The sequence below is a fragment of the Centroberyx gerrardi genome, chromosome 24, assembly GCF_048128805.1.
Source record: "Centroberyx gerrardi isolate f3 chromosome 24, fCenGer3.hap1.cur.20231027, whole genome shotgun sequence".
NCBI classification, from domain to species: domain Eukaryota; kingdom Metazoa; phylum Chordata; class Actinopteri; order Beryciformes; family Berycidae; genus Centroberyx; species Centroberyx gerrardi.
Genome location: NC_136020.1, coordinates 17,180,084 through 17,197,428, shown reverse-complemented (window position 1 = coordinate 17,197,428; position 17,345 = coordinate 17,180,084). Strand labels below are relative to the sequence as shown.

General features: G+C 41.9%; 1 protein-coding gene across 1 annotated transcript in view; it reads left to right on the top strand.

Annotated features, from left to right (window-relative positions):
- LOC139914293 (kinesin-like protein KIF21A) overlaps positions 1 to 17,345 on the top strand; it is a 50,656-nt gene that overhangs the window by 13,870 nt on the left and 19,441 nt on the right. The window contains exons 2-10 of the mRNA XM_078281896.1: positions 6,709 to 6,931; positions 9,804 to 9,986; positions 10,796 to 10,945; positions 11,692 to 11,824; positions 12,779 to 12,948; positions 13,906 to 14,021; positions 14,774 to 14,969; positions 15,960 to 16,149; positions 16,861 to 16,924. Of these exons, the coding sequence (XP_078138022.1) occupies positions 6,709 to 6,931; positions 9,804 to 9,986; positions 10,796 to 10,945; positions 11,692 to 11,824; positions 12,779 to 12,948; positions 13,906 to 14,021; positions 14,774 to 14,969; positions 15,960 to 16,149; positions 16,861 to 16,924 (1,425 nt within the window). The remainder of the gene's footprint in view (positions 1 to 6,708; positions 6,932 to 9,803; positions 9,987 to 10,795; positions 10,946 to 11,691; positions 11,825 to 12,778; positions 12,949 to 13,905; positions 14,022 to 14,773; positions 14,970 to 15,959; positions 16,150 to 16,860; positions 16,925 to 17,345) is intronic.

Below are 17,345 nucleotides of genomic sequence, written 5' to 3'. Positions count from 1 at the left end.
CAGTGAACTGTATCCCGCCCCTCTGAACCGAGGAGCCCGCCTCAGTCAACGTCAGTCTCTTAAAAGTTCAGGATTTTTAGAAGCTTCTCCTATTGAATCTTGACTGTAAGCCATTTGATCACTTAAAATAAGTGATCTAACTGCTTGTATTAAAGGTTTGGTTCCCCCCAACACTCAGTACACCCATCCCATCAAAGTGTCCTTTAGCGAAACACTGAAACCCTACCTGCTCAGTCATTGAGTCGCTAATTTGGATTAAAAATGTCAGCTAAATGCCTTGAAATGAGTCATGTAATGTAAATCCCCCATGTACTTGCACTAGAATAACAGAAAGTTGGTGCACAGTTTCTCAAAACTGATTCAGGATAGGCTTGTACATCTTGGACCTTAACTTTAAAGGGACACTGACATTTTGAACACTAGCCTGCTATTTTCTGTGCTAGGTACTTGCTGACACGAATGCTAATACAAATGTAGTGACAAGTGCCTGGTGAAAAACAATCTAAAATCCAACATGTCAAGGTATCCCTTTAATCCTCTCCACCTTGAAACTTGTTAATATTCCAGCTAACAGGCTTAAACTGTCATAGTAGATCAATCTGCTGAGCAGTTATCACTAAAAGGTTTTCACTTGGCCTTGAGTAGGGGGGGCTGTTTGTGTGTGTGTGTGTGTGTGTGTGTGTGTGTGTGGATAGGGGGTGGGGGGTGGTCATGTGCATTGGAAGTTATTTCACATTGGAAGAAGTTGATTGACAGCAAAGCTACCGTTGAGAGAAATATCGTTTTGTTAACATAAGATGCTTAGAAAACATAGTTCACACTACATTGTAAAAAATGTTAAAAAAAAAAAATATATATATATATATATATATATTTACATCTGAAATGTCATATAATACAAAATCACATAGCTGCAAAAAATACCACTGATAGCGGGCTGAACAAGAAGAAAAAAAGCTATTCCCTTCCTTTCTTTTATTAGTAATTACATTAGTTAACCATGCCTCAAAATGACAAAAAGTACTATTATAAACACTATAAACTACTGCAAAATGTAGCTAAACTACTAGCCTCATTACATGTAGTGAAACAACTCCCAAAACACTGTATATGTATGTGTGTGTTCATGAGAGAAAAACAGTGAATGTGTGTGTATGTGCGTGTCCATGTGTTGGGGCATGCTTGCTTGCATGTATGTGTGCTTGAGTGTGCATGCTAAGGAAGCGGTGGGGTTATATTTCGTGGGGAAGCGGCCTGTAAAGAGCCTCTGTGTGTCACTCTAGAAGGTGGATTAGTGCCTTAAGTCCAAAGTCTGCACGGTGCTAAAGGGCAGCCCTTATTCAGCCAGGAGAAAAGACTGTTTTGGGTTGAACCACAGAGCGAAGCCTGCCAGATGATTATCCACACACTAATAATACACCAGCAGGCTGTGCTTCACACCTACCTTCTAAGTCTAAAGCCCCAAGGCAGAGGATTTTGGAGTATATTAGTTGTGAGTACATACACGTCCAGAAAATACTCAAAATAGAGGCCCATTTTGTCACAGTGTTCATTAACAGCATCGATGTAAAGGCAGGAACAGATTCAAATCCATGTAAAAATGTGTAGCTGTCACACACTGTCAGTATAAATATTATTCCTTGTGTAAATAGCTCAGTTTCAGTGTCAAAACTCTAATGAAGCATAACACGAATAAAATCAGTTGTGTGGTGGCAGTGTTTCAACATACAGACATACTGGCAGGTCCAGTTTGCCTTTAACTTTAACACATTTTTGTTAACAGTTTGACTATTTGAACTTTAACCTTTTGACCCCTCTGAATAGCTGGTCTGATGAAATGTGTTGTTTTGGTGCAGAGATGTGTAGGAGTTGGAATTAGCAACTGTGTGCAACAATTTTTCATTTAGGCTGAAGTTACTCCTGTCATTTCAATTTTGTATCCAGTAACACCAGAAAGCATTAACTAGCAGGTCATTCTGTAGATTTTGTTCTCCCATTCAGTTGTGCCTTCACTTGTCATCTTGATTTTTGTGACTATTTGTTTCAAGTCACTTGTTTGTTTGTGTTTTCTTGTATCACCTGCACAAAGTCATGGTTCTTTGTTTCTTTTTCTTTTTTTATCATTGTATTATATTGGTGTTTTTATCACTTCCAAATACACTAAACTGGGCTAAACTAATGTGTAATAACATACAAGACCAAGGTCCTTGTACATGACATGACATTAGCTGATTGATAGAATGAATGAATGAATGAATGAGTTAATTCACATTCTGTGTTAGCCCTGTGATGGACTGGCAACCTCATCAGGGTGTTTCCCTGCCTTCTGCACAATGCATGCTGGGATAGGCTCCAGCCCCCCCATGACCCTGAATAGGAATATGTGGGTATGGAAAATGAATGAATGAATGAACATTCTATACTTAAAGGTGCTACATATAGCATTTTAAAATCAATAAATCATTACTCATTAAATTTGTGACATTAGTATAATTACTGTAAACAAACAAGACAAGAAGATTTGCATTTTAGATTGTGTGCCACTGAGTTGGTTTTCACGAGAAATTTGCTGGATTGCTTTACGGCACAAAGGGAGATTGCTTTCTGGCTCGAAACAGGAAGAGGCCGCTGTCTTTCTTTGGACAGAAAGCAACGGGGTTTATGAGAAATGTGGTCCTGAGTAGCACTAACAATACCACTGGTCTGGTGGTAATAATGGAGGTTCTCAAGCCTGAATCAGTTCAGTATGATGTCTTGTTATGAAGAAGACCGTCATTACCCACAGAGATAATAGGTCTGTGTGACTGGAGGGACTGTGGTTGCTTCCTAATGCGGAGATAGGCATCAATGTTTTGTCTGGGCCATAACCATTATGTCTAGTCTCTCTCCTTCCTCCGCGCTTTCGTGCTTTTTTTCTTGCTTGCTTTCCTTCTTTCTTGCTTGCTTTTCTTTTCTTGCTTTCTGTCTCTCTCTCTGTCTCTCTCTCTCTCTCTCTGTCATTCTCCTCATTCTTCTTCTACCTCTTTATCTCTCCTCTTTAGCCCACAAGGGCCAACTGCCCCCGTGTAAGGAGGACACTGGTGATGTCGCAAGACTCGATATAAACACACTCACACACAGAAGATGTGTTTGTTCGTTAATGTTGCGTCACTGCTCCGGGGAGGCGAACACAATCAGGAAGACACGAGCGGTGATTTATTCTGAATGGGGTTACATTAAGACTCCCTTGTTCCCTCGGCTCTCCTGTGGAATGAATAGCCATTAGACTTTTTCTTTTAAACGTATTTATTTGATGGTGCTTCATTGAGTTGAGTTTGACATCGCATCAAAGCCTCTTCTCTCGTCTTTTGAACCCACACGCTCTGAAAGCCAAGCTGTTCTCGCACTTTGCCGAAGTCATCGTCCTCGTTACTTCCATCGCCGTAAGCAGCAGAGAGTGCCTCCATTGTTACTGTGGATTACGGTAATGGCTCTCTGTCAAGTTTTGGGAAGGTGGCCAAAGGGATTAATGTAGATTCACTCCTGTAATGCCCTGAACCATCCTACCATTAAATCAGAGTCTCCTGGAATGACCTAAACCCTCCTAATGTTACAGTTGCAGCAGTTTCACCTGGAACAACCCAAAGTATGTCAGTAATATGAAACTTTGTGTCTTTGAGTGTTGAAGTTGGGCTTGAATTGGAGTTGATGGATGCAGGTATTTGTAATAAGTCAACAGAAATGACATCATGGTTGGCTTGAAAGGTTCTGAAAATAGAACAAAGTATAAAGATATCAATTTCTTGGAATTTCACAAATTCAAATTCTGCTTCCTTGATTTTAACACAGCAGGGGAAGAAGCTTACTTTTTTCCAGAGGGCATTTTTTGCCCCCTTGGCCTGATTTTATACTATGAAACAATATATTTGCATTGCATGTTGGCATTTTAGATCATAATATGTCATTACAAAAGTAACAATCACAGACATTTTCTACCGCTTCAGGCTGCATGCTCGGTTATTTTCTGATTAAAAGCCGCTCCATTTTTTCTCGCCCACAACGCGCTGGAAAGAATCATAGGCGAACAATGAATCACCTATGGTGGCCCACGGGGGACAGTAGTCACATTCATGCTGTTGTTAGTACTGTACACACTTTCTTTCAACACTTAACAATTGAATTTTACAGGTGAGTGCTACCTGCATATCACCAATTTCCAGCATTCTCATAAATTGTCTGCTATAGGGCTGCATTATTATAGCTCTAAGAAAAATAAAAAACTGACTATATTGATAGATATTGTGATCATGATTAGTAATCACAACACTTGATGATTTGAGGAGTCAAAATTATTTTACTGCACTTTTACAATCTCATATCAACATATTGGCTAGTTTCACCTACAGCAGGCATCATAAATAAAAACAAATGTTTCAAAATTGCAGATATACCAATCTTTTTTGACTATGCGTTGGGTAAACTACAATTTTATGTGATAAACTGGGTAACTCTGCTGTCTGCAAGGTAAAAGCCGACAGTGACAAGGCACTGCAGGTGTTGTGTTACTGTGGCAGGCAGTCTGTCTCTCCTCCACCTCTCCTCCACCTCTCCTCCACCTCTCCTCCACCTCTCCTCCACCCTGCGTCTGTCTGTCCCTCCCTGGCTCTGTCCCTGTTCTCATCAGGCCTGTAATCCCAGAGAGAGCCTGCTAAATAGCTGGGATCTGATGTCACACACACACAATGACACGTCTGTGGACTTCTGCTACTGTAGCCTCAACAGCTCTCCTTTCCTTTCTCCTCCTTGCTTTCTTGCTTTCGTGCCTTTTTTTTCTTGCTTGCTTTCCTTCTTTCTTGCTTGCTTTTCTGTCTCTCTCCTCTGTCTGTCTCTCTCTCTCTCTCTCTCTCTCTCTCTCTCTCTCTGTCCTTTCAGGCCATTCACTATAATACTTGTATAGTCTCTCAATGTGATGAATGGAAGAGTCTTTTTTACACACATGCAAGCACACAAACATGCAAAAAAGGCACCAACGTATATACACACAAGCAAAATCCGTACAGACTGCATGCAAAGCGCCACATCCTCTCTCTCTCACACACACACACACACACACACACACATAGTTAACGCCTGCCAGCCATGCAGCAACAATAGCAGCCTTTTATAACGATGCAGCTCTGCTCTGGGACTCTCAGGTATCTGGGCTACTTATCTTCTCAGGAGCCCCGATACTGAAATCTAATTCTCATCTAACTGGCTTCATTCTGGGAGAAATTAATTTACTGTCTGCAATATGTTTCCTGACAGGAAATTTCCAATCAATTTTAAAGTTTTTACAGTGTATTGTCCAATATTTATCCAGAGTATTTCCAATATTTATCCAGAATATTTTCAGAATTTTTCCAAGTGTTTCTCAAGTGTTTTCATTAATATTTAGCAATACATTATTTCCAATATTATTAACATGACATTTTACGACTCGATGCTTCCAATATGTCCTCCTAATATTTCCGAAGTCTACCTCCAGTGTTTCCACTTCCTCTCCAGGCGGACAGTGAGTTCAGTGATGAGCAGAAAGTCCGAGAGGAAGAGGGGCACCATGGGAGGAAATGATGTAATAAGAGTGTGTTTATTTGAATGAAAGCAAACAGAGTGATTCCTTAATGAAAACCAGGGACCAGGGTGGGACTGTTTACCCAGAGCCTCCCTCTCTCTCTCTCTCTCTCTCTCTCTCTCTCTCTCTCTCTCTCTCTCTCTCTCTCTCCCTCTCTCTCTCTCTCTCTCTCTCTCTCTCTCTCTCTCTCCTCTCTCTCTCTCCTGAACAGTGAAGGCACTGTATATGGTGCCTGCTGGGGAGTGTGCTGGCACCGCGTGGTCTTCAACACACACACACACACACACACACACACACACACACACACACCACAGTTGCAGCACTCATCGCAGCTCAGCTCAGCAGCTCAATATTACCTGCCTTCATTTTTACTACCAAACCTGTAAAAATCAATCATCATTTTCATCCATAATTCCCTTATGTACAACCATGCATACTCCCTCTTTCTCTCTCTCACACACACACACATCCACAGACGAGGGTTCCCAAGGGTCTTGAAAAATCTTGAAAGTTTTTGGACTGGAGAAAAGTTAAATAAAGACTTGAAAGTATTTGACTTTGCATAAAAATTTAGCACCCAAATTCATCAGAATGCCTCAGCTGTCTCCGTCTTCACATCAAAACTTCACATCCTGAGGAAAACCTGCTGATGGAGATCTGTTTTGATACAGCAGCAGGTTTAAAATGAAGGATTTCACCAGGATTCTTGACTTGACGAGATCAGGAGTAAAAAAAATGAGGCCTCTATGATGTTGGTCAATGATGTTGGCCAATGTCATGTTTTACTCCAAAATATGTCAATTTTGAGTCCTTGAATTTCACCAAACAAAGTCAAATTCATTGAAAAATCCTTGAAATTGATGTCCAAGTGAGTGTGGCATGCAAACAAACACGGTATCTCATTCAGGCTGGGTCATCCTTTGCATATCATGCAATGTACTGGCACCAGTCAACACTGCAGGGAGTTGATATTGTGTCTCAGAACATGTTTCTTTCCCTGACGAGCCCGTATTGAATGCTGGGAAATAATGTAGGTGCATGGTGGACAGTTCAACTGATTATTCATCTTCTATCCTACTTCATATCTCCATCTTCTTCTTCTCTCTGTCCATCAGGATCCGTCCTCAGCTGGCCAGGGAGAAGATTGAAGGCTGTCACATCTGCACGTACGTGATGCCCGGCGAGCCCCAGGTGTTTCTGGGTAAAGACAAGGCCTTCACCTACGACTATGTGTTCGACATGGACTCCCAGCAGGAAGCGCTGTACACCCACTGCACCGAGAAACTCATCGACGGCTGCTTCGAGGGATACAACGCCACCATCTTCGCCTACGGACAGGTTGGCAAGCAGAATCACATGCGTATGCAGATTTAGTGTGTGTGTAAGGATGTAGGAACACACAGGGGCACACACACATCCATGCAAACAGACGCACACGCACACAGGAGAGCCTTGAGTTTACACAATGGTGTAAACTCAAGTACTCTCACACACGCACACACACACACACAATGTCATATGCATTTGTTCACTTTCTCTTCTTTAAGAGATAAAACACGCAGCAGCACAATGATATGATCTTAAGTACACACTCCTAAACACACACACACACACACACACACACACACACACAGTGAAGTTTACAGTTTGTATAGCTCAAAGGGAAGCAGCTTGGTTCCAACCTCTCAGGATTTATGACACATGACCACATGTGATAAGGAGCCGGTTCCATTTCGTATCATCACATGAATAAGAGAGAGCAAACAGACCAGGCAGCCTGTCGATACACTATCAGCTGACATGATCCAACCTGCTCATACTACCTGGTTTATATTGGCCCTAATAGATTAGAGAGAGAGAGAGAGACAGGGAGAGAGAGAGAGAGAGGGAGGGAGAGAGGGAGTGTATTACCCAACCAAGTCAGTGTGTCTACAGATTGCTTCACCTCATACCAGGCCAGGAAACTAAACCGCAAAGTCAAAACATATTTCGGAGAAATTAAACAGATGATACACTAACCTGCCCTCTGTCAATAGCTGATTAAAATAGACAAAAACTGCATCATGTAACACATTTTTCAACCCCTGCACAGCCTCATGGAGTTTTATAAGGAAATTCCACCCTGAAAAAAACAGCTATTTGTGTTGTATCTTCCATTTCTGCACTCATAATCAAAGAGCAAGGGCTTCTTTCTTGACTCTCCATTTTGCACCAACGTTCAACAATCATACAGGCATTGTAGAAGTGGCAGAGAGACCAATTTCTCCACCCACAGTAGCTTCATAATGCAATTAGACCAGAATGCAATGCAGCCACAAGACATGTTGTGTTCGAGTACCCTTTTCTCAACTGGAAAAACTCGTTCTTTTGTTGTTACAATCATTATCGCTATCATTATTGATCTCTCCACCTACATGTAAAATCCACTGCTGGATGCAACAAGTTGGCGCCCGTTCGTCGAAAGGCATTCTGGGAAATGTAGGAAATCGCTAACTGAAGTAGAAGTAGATGAGGCAGGTTGAGGGAAAGTGCGTACAACAATAATTTACAATAATTCATCACTAAATAACTCCTGGAATGCATTGAATATCACAGATTGATGCGATCTAACAGTGTAAGAGGATCTGAGGGGGGAGTTTTCCTTTTAATGCTGTCCATCTTTGGATTTATAGAGAGATGGAGAGAGAGAGAGAGAGAGAGAGAGAGAGAGAGAGAGAGAGAGAGAGAGAGAGAGATCTTCCTGTAGAGTTTTTAGCATTTCATTTGAAGTTGATTCTCTCTGGTTGAACTTTAGCAGCTAAACTTTCCCTCTTCTTATTCTCTCCCTCCTCTCCTCTCCTCTCCTCTGCTCTCTGTTCATTATTCTCTCCTCACATTGTTCCTCCCCGCCTTGTCTTCCTGTCAAAGAGCCTTTCACAGGGCGCAGTGGAGGGCACACACTCACACACACACACATAGATAGAGCAGCTCACACACATGCACAAACAGACACAGGACCGCACACATACATTTTGTACTCACACGCACACACACACACAAACACACACTCGCACACATGCACAAACATACACAAGCAGGCTGAAAACACAGGTGAGGTCTCAAAGGAAACGACACCCACACACTCTCTCATACACACACACACACACACACACACAGTCTCATCCCCCCGCCACACACACACACAGACTCACACACACATAACTCCCCCCCCCCCACACACACACACACACACACACACACACGCACACTCCTGTCAGGCTCCCTTTCAGGGGTTCCGGCGGGGAGCAGAGGGGTGACGTGTGAATTTGAGCCCAATGTTGCATTCCTCTTTTTGTCACCATGGTAACCACCCCATCCCCTCCGACCCCCTCTAACCCCCCGAGTCCCAGAGACTCAACAGACACAACATACATGAGCAATTGCAGAACAGTTTTGGTAGATTTTGGTGGCACCATTTGACTTCAAGTTCAAGACTTTATTTTTTGTATTTGAAAATGGTTTCAAATATTTGATGTACTTGTGAAAATAAGTTATCTTTGCCAAGTACTTCAGCTTCCCTAAAATCAAACCCACCATTCAGTCATATTCATTATTGATTGTGATTTTTTTTCGTTAAATGTTACATTTTATATGGTTCAGTTTTATGCACTTTACAGGTTGTATTTTTTTTCTTCTCTCCAAGTCGGTTTACTCGAATCAAATTTTGCAAGATAAAGTACATCAAGCATTCCTCATATTTTTTAGTACTATCTGTATCTAAGACACACTCAAACTACTTAGCATAATTTCTGGTTTATGTTTTTAATACTTGATTAGTTCCCACACAAAAACATTCCCAAATCAAAGAATACATGTAAAGTCAATGACTGATTGATGATTGATTTATTCCCCTGCACAAACATACAGTTTACAGCTATCAGGATAACCCAGTAATGTCACATGACTTTGAATAATTTAGCCACCAAGCAGGTAGAAAATGATTAGTGATACATTCGACAACATATATTAAACAGTATTCTTAAATATGAGAAAAAAATAAACAGATTATCCACCTCAATATGTAAAATAACCCTCTGCTTCTGCTGCTACGACATTCCGACTACATTTTCCTCAAGACAGATTTTCCCAACCGTCTCCTGAAACCGCTCAGTGTAGGAATAGATTGTATTTGTGAACTAACTGATGCGTCTGTCGTCCCCCTGGCGTCCAGACGGGTTCGGGGAAGACCTACACCATGGGAACCGGCTTCGACGTCAGTATCGGAGACGAGGAGCTGGGCATCATCCCCCGGGCCGTCAGCCACCTGTTCAGAGGCATCGAGGAGCGCCGACAGGCCGCCACCGAGCAGAGCAGGCCCGTCCCCGAGTTCAAGATCAACGCACAGTTCCTGGAGGTGCACAAACACACTCACACACACACACATACACACACACCAGACCAGAAACTTTATAAATTGACCAGATGTAAACCCAATTCGGCAGTTTCATGCCTAGATTAGTGGTAAACATTTCTTGATTCAGGAGCTTTTCTTGGAGATTACCAAAAATTAAGGTATGTTCAGCACCAAGCAATTAATTTTCCCTGTCAAAACCTCCAGTCCACTCAAAGTCCATTAGCTAGATGCAACCAGAACAGGCAGACAGCGAGAGGTCAAAGGTCAGCAGGGGGTGTAGGGGGTTTTGGGTTGTTAAAGCAGCCAGTTGACCCTCCAGTCATTAAACTGTCATTAGTCTCTCTCCTGTCAGCTCCTGGCTTTATTTTAAACCACCAACTAGTGGCTGCTAGCAGCTGGTGTAGAAACAGCTGAGATAGAGGGAGGGAGGAAAGGAAGGAGAGACAAGGAGGGAGGAAAGGAAGGAGAAAGAGAAGGAATGGTAGAGAGAGGGTTGATGATGCTGAGGAATTGAGGGAGGTGATGGAGTAGAAGATGAGGCTGGTAAGAGAAGGAGGGAAGTGAAGCAACTGATAATGAAATATCTGCCAGACAATGTAATAACATTCAGTAAAAATGGAACATAATGTGTTCTAAACGTGTTGAAAATGAACATAATACATTCTCAAATAATGTAATTACTTCCCATTAAACAAACAACACTTATACAGTATACTGTATCTTTTTGCTTATTGCATTGCTTGTAATCATTTTCTCTCCCTCACTCTTTCCCTCCTTTTCCTTTCCTTACACTCCCCCCGTCTCTCCAGCTGTATAACGAGGAGGTGCTGGACCTGTTTGACTCGACGCGGGACATCGAGGCCAGGAAGCAGAGATCCAACATCAAGATCCACGAGGACGCCAACGGAGGCATCTACACCGTGGGAGTGACCACCCGCACCGTCACCTCCGAGGCTGAGGTCAAGAACCTAAATTACCCCGAACCTCCACTGTTCAAAAATATGAACCACTGCTTGTCCCGTTGACTTACGCTGGCCAAAGCCTCCCAAAAGCAAAATATATCATCTTTGTCCCATAATTCACTTCCTGTATAATGGATTGGCACTGTGGCATCTCATCATTGTTCCATTTGCTTACACTGAACCAAAGATGATCTTAATGCAAAAATGAGTTTAACACAATTTCTAGTCCCGGTCAATACCAAGATCAGCTTCTGTATTAATAATCAGGGGTTCCCTGTGTTGTGTGTGTGTGTGTGTGTGTGTGTGTGTGTGTGTGTGTGTGTGTGTGTGTGTGTGTGTGTGTGTGTGTGTGTGTGAAGTACCAAGTGCCCAAAGATGTCTATTATCATAGAAAATATGCATTTTGTCATGGCTGCTTTAGTATGTCTGTTTATCTTGCATGGTTTCCCACAATCCTTCTCACGCCTTCTTTCTCCTCCTCTTTCCATCCCCCCCTCCTACCTCTCTCTTCCCTCTCTTATTCTTCCTGTCCCTACCTTCATTTCTCCCCCTTTCTCTCTTTTTCCTCCCTCTCTTTCTCTCCTTCTCCCTAACTCATCTATCCTCCTTTCCTGCCTTTCTCCATCTCCCTGTCTTCATTCCTCTCTCTCTCTTTCCTCGCTCTCCTACCTTTCCTTCCCTTCCTCTCTCTCCTGCTTTTTCCCTCCCTCCCTCCTTCCCTCCCTCCGTCTCTCCTCTAACAGATGATGCAGTGTCTGAAGCTGGGCGCTCTGTCTCGTACGACCGCCAGCACCCAGATGAACGTCCAGAGTTCGCGCTCCCACGCCATCTTCACCATCCACCTGTGCCAAGTTCGCGTCTGCAGCCCCGATAACAACGTACGTACTGTAGCACACAGCGCTGCTGGGAGAAACACACTCACGGATTGGACCTAGCTCTGTATTTATGCACTTGTGGGTTATTTAACTCTGAGAATGTTTTCTAATGTTGTTGTGGTTCAGAGTTATTATGGCCAGAGATAAGGAGATGACAATAAGGAAGCTCTTAATCAGCTGCAAGTTTACAATAAAACATTTTCATTTTACCGCGTTGGTTATTGCATTAGCTCACATTCATTATATGTGAGATATTTACCAGTGAAATCTGATTTCAGTGAATCCGTTATGTGATTTGTGTTTAGTTTAAAGGAGCATTTTAACATCAGTAAATCATTACCACATTCATTTTGAGACAATAGTGTAATTACCATTACGGCACAAAACAAGAAGCATTTTTCCTCTGCAAGTAATACACAACTTTATTACAGTTGCACTATTATAACTGCATAATTTCAGGATGCATATTCGTTATTATCAAGGGCTGTTAGCGGCTCTTCTCTTTATTCTTGCTCTTCAAAACAAACAGAGTGACGTTTTATGGGAAATGTGGTTGTGAACGTGAAACACAACATTTCACACTTTTAAGTGATACACTGATATTATTTTGTATTAGTTTATTTTTCTTTACCCAGGCTCTTATATTAACAAAAAAAACTGCACTTTAGCATTAGCATTCCTTATTCAAATCAATAGGTGCTGTCAAACACATGCTAGCTGTATTCATTCTTTTCAGTGATGAATAGTGACAGTACTAATAGCTATGCCAGGGGTAGCTGAAGGATAATGCAGAAACCTTTTTCCCTTTGTTGTGACAAATACCTCAGAAAGAAAAAAACCCTGATTTAATTCAAAATGTCAACGCAGCCCTTTAGAAATCCAAAACCCGCTGCTGAATTTGATCCTGTAACCGGCTCTTTGTATTCACTTGTGTAATTTTCTCTTTTCTTTCTCCTCCAGGACAATGAGACAGACAACCGTCTAGCTAACAGCTCAGAGATGAATGAGTTTGAGACGCTGTCGGCCAAGTTCCACTTTGTGGACCTGGCCGGCTCCGAGAGGCTGAAGAGGACCGGGGCCACAGGAGACCGAGCTAAAGAAGGCATCTCCATCAACTGTGGCCTGGTGAGGAAGCTGGGCTGATGTTGGATTCTGCATTTGGTATTTCCAGTGAACTGTTGCAGGGTCATCGCCTAGGTTCATGAAATAAGTTTTTGCCTGGAAAGTTGCTGGTTCAAATCTACCAACCGACTGGAAAACCTGGGTGGGGAAAGTTAACAAGATACACTTATCCCTACCTCAATAATTACGGCCAAAATGCCCTTGAGCAAGGCATTCAACTCCTCCCTCACCTTGCAGCCTCTCTCTGACTGTTGCTGTAAATGAATGTAAATGAGAATATCCTCTTTGTCAGCTTTCCAATATAAATGAATATTTGTAATTATGCATTTAGTGCATTGAAATTAGATGTTTTGTAGCTGCATTATCTGCCAGAAGATTTCATTTTGGTGTATTGGGGCAAAACTGATAAAGTAAAATGTTCCCTAATGATAGAGGAGGTACTGTCATTCCTCCTTCACACTCACCAACATCCACCTGTTGTCCAGAGGTGGATTTTGCAGGAGCAAGAGAGCTCCCTGGTGGCCAGAGTAGGAACTACACTATTATTTCCTCTCTTTTTCACTCAAATCAGTTCTGCCATCTCATCACAGTCCGTCTACTACACATAATCTCAACCTGTATTCCTATAAACTTTATTTACCAAGGGAATATTGACGAGGGAGTCTTAACTATTTTCCAGCAACACCCAGCTTCACAAGCACAGTTACACACATTTATACTGTATGTGGGAGCTGCCCAGTATAACCACAATGCTCTACTGTTGGCCACTGAGCAGCTCCACTAGAGGAGGGTTAAGCATCTTACTCAAGTGCTTCCTGATGGGAGAGTGTTGCTTATTCCCTTCCCCCACTCAGACTGTCTCAGCCAGTCCGGGGATTTGAACCGACAAACTTCTGGTCCCAGGCCCGCTTCTTGGTAATCCTTTCTAACTCTTCTCCTCCTTCCTCGTCTCTCCCTCAGCTCGCCCTGGGAAACGTCATCAGCGCTCTGGGAGACAGGAGTAAGCGCTCCACCCACGTGCCTTACAGAGACTCCAAGCTCACACGGCTGTTACAGGACTCGCTAGGTGGCAACAGGTCTGCCTCATGTATTAATTACCCTTCATTAGTCTGACTTAAAAGAAATGCCTTGACGTTTTGATTTTTACTGACACGCTGTGGGTGAAAGTTTCAATATTTGTCCTTCAGCAACCCTTAAATGACTTGTAGCAGTCCTCAGACCTCATGAGCGAGAAGAAAACATCCAATTAAAATTCAAAATGTCAAGATATCCCTTGGTTTATAATCTAGCTGCGTTGGGTTCTCTCTGCACATGCTCCTTTATATTTCAGCATGTGCTATCACTAGTGCATGGACAGCTGACCAATCAGACTGCTTATTTTCTCTTGCAACCACCTAGCAACCACTTCTGTGTTTGAATTGTGTGGGAGGCCACGTACATCGGCTAATTAATGAAGTAGAAATTAAGTTTTAAAAATATTATGGTCTAAAATACATACAAATTTAAGTTCAAGGTTATAAATTTAAGGTTTATTTTACCTTTACTTTGCCTGATTACCTATTCATTGCAGACCAGGACAAAATTGAAAAAATTTTGAATAAAACATTTTAACACATTTTATCATGTAAATGATTTGCCAGTGATTTGTTGTTATTGATGCTGGTTAAGTTGCTGGCAATATAAATCCAGCCCACCTCAACTTATCAGTCAAAGGAAACCTATCAAATATATTCTTACCGAGATCTAATTTATTGATCGCCACTCCATGTATCGAACTAACATGAAACTAATCCACAAACTGCTCATTCTGTCTGTGTCTGTTCTCCAGTCAAACGGTGATGATCGCCTGCATCAGCCCGTCTGACCGGGACTTCATGGAGACGCTGAACACGCTGAAGTACGCCAACCGGGCCCGAAACATCAAGAACAAGGTGGTGGTGAACCAGGACAGAGCCAGCCAGCAGATCAGCACCCTGAGGACAGAGATCGCACGACTGCAGATGGAGCTGATGGAGTACAAGACGGTGAGATGATGGAGGGAGAGAGGGAGGGAGGGATAGTAGATGGAGTGGGAGAAGGAGAAGGGAGAGAGAGAAAGCTAGAAACTATGGCGATCAAGTGATGGTGTACAAGAGGCAAATACATTTTTTTCAGTGGGGATGTTGACTGGAGAGTTTTGTCCACTCATAGAGCTGATATGACTCTAGGACGGCTGTTCAAAACTATTTAAAGATGTTAAATTACCTCTGATGGGTGTGGATTTACATAAACACTAACGATTTTGCTGTGTGGTGGGGCAGGAGGGGAAGACGGAGGGATTTAAGACGGGGCGATGGAGGGAGAAATGATAAAGGTGGAGTAAAGTTTAGATATGGCAAACAGAGCTGGGATAGCACACCTTCTAAAGAAAGTGACAAAGTGAGAGATTTAAATGGTGAGGAGGAAACAGGGACAGATAGAGAAAGGGAAGTTGATGGAGTTGGAAGAATATGAGCAGAACATGTAATAGTGAGTCCCAGGTCAGTCTCAAGTCTTGGGTCACAAGTCTCAAGTCAAGTCCCAAGTCTAAATGTAGATTAGTCAAGTCCAAGTTGAGTCCATGTCATTAATGTCAAGTCTCAAGTCTAAATGTAGAACACCAAGTCAAGTCAGAACAAATCAAGAGTCCAGTATCAATTTAATATCTTAAAGAAAACTAAATATCTAGGACTCTTCAATGCAATATGGTTTTAATAGGATAAAAACTTGGTAAGAGCATCATGAGTTTGATGCTTCAATAAATTCAGTCATTCCATACAAATTCAGAAAACAGAATTTAAATTCAGTCATCTGGTGGAACAAATCTAGTCAAAATCAAGTCCCAAGTCACCAGAACCCAAGTCAAGTCAAGTCTCAAGTATTCTCATCATGCATCAAGTCAAGTGTCAAGCAATTCAAGTTGTGACCCCGAGTCGAGTCCCCACCTCTGGTAATATGCTATGATATTGATGGCCCTGTCCTGTGCTAATACCCAGGGCAAGCGCATGGTGGGTGAAGACGGCATGGAGGGCATCAACGACATGGTCCATGAGAACTCCATGCTGCAGACGGAGAACAACAACCTGCGGGTGAGGGTGAAGGCCATGCAGGAGACCATCGACGCCCAGAGAGGCAGACTCACCCAGCTGCTCAGCGACCAGGCCAACCAGGCGCTGGCCAGAGCAGGTAGGAACCGGAACTGGACTGTGGATTCTGCGCATCAAGGTCAAGTTCAAGACTGTGTTGTTCCTAAAGGGGAATTTGGCTTGCAGCGAAGCAGAAACCACAATACACTTCCCCAGTATTCAAAGAGATAACTTACATAAACATAAAACAATGGATGGAGAGTATTTATGTTAGAGTCTATAAATGCCACTTTCATTTTTTTCCCCTTATTTTCTGTTACTTTCTTGCACCTATGTTTTATATTTTTTTGATTTTATTGTCTTGTTTTGAAATTTTATCTACCTTGATTTTTGTCTTGATGACATTTTGCCTTTTTTTGCCGCTTTGTAACACTTGTTTTAAAATATACTATACAAATAGAGTTTCTTCTTAATATTATGTATTATTTGTCATAGTAAATAGACTGTCCATAGAAAGAAAGAATATTGATCCAGTATATTAATATTGATAGAGTAATATAGATGTTAGTCTCACCTCATACTTAATTTTAGTAGTATCTAACATCTAAGTGAATTTTGTAGGATTTTATGTAGGCTGATCTAGTGTGGTCTTGGCAGCACAAGCCATATTACTATGGTATGCTTTTGAAGTGGGAAACATACTAAAGTACTTGTTACTTTTAATAAAGAGTAACTTTGTAACTAAGGCAAGTAATAAAGTCAGGAACTAATTACTTATAAAAGTAACTAACAGTGATGCTTCTGCTTCCAGGTGAAGGTAGTGAAGAGATCGGGAACATGATTCAGAACTACATCAAAGAAATCGAGGAGCTCAGGTACATTTGGTGACACATTAACAGAAAATTCTTCTCTGAATGCTGATGATAATATTTGGATGTAGAGTGAAATATTATGATTGGATAATTATTATGCAGCACTTGTTTCCAGCCATTCATTGTGATTGGACATGGCATTGTAACTACAATATACAACCTTGTACCTTATAATTTACACAGCATCATTCTGCCTTGTTGACATTTAATTAATTAGCCACCAGCCAAGCCAAGCCACTCAGCACACACACTCTCCACCACTGCAATCACTGATTCATTTATTTTAGTAATTACACACACAAAGCACTCAAATAAATAAACTGAGTGGATTGAAGCAAGCAAGGATAGTTGGAATTAAAACTCAAAGCTTGTATCTTTGTTTAATGTTTGATAGTATTGTAAAATTGTTGTAAATGTTGTATAA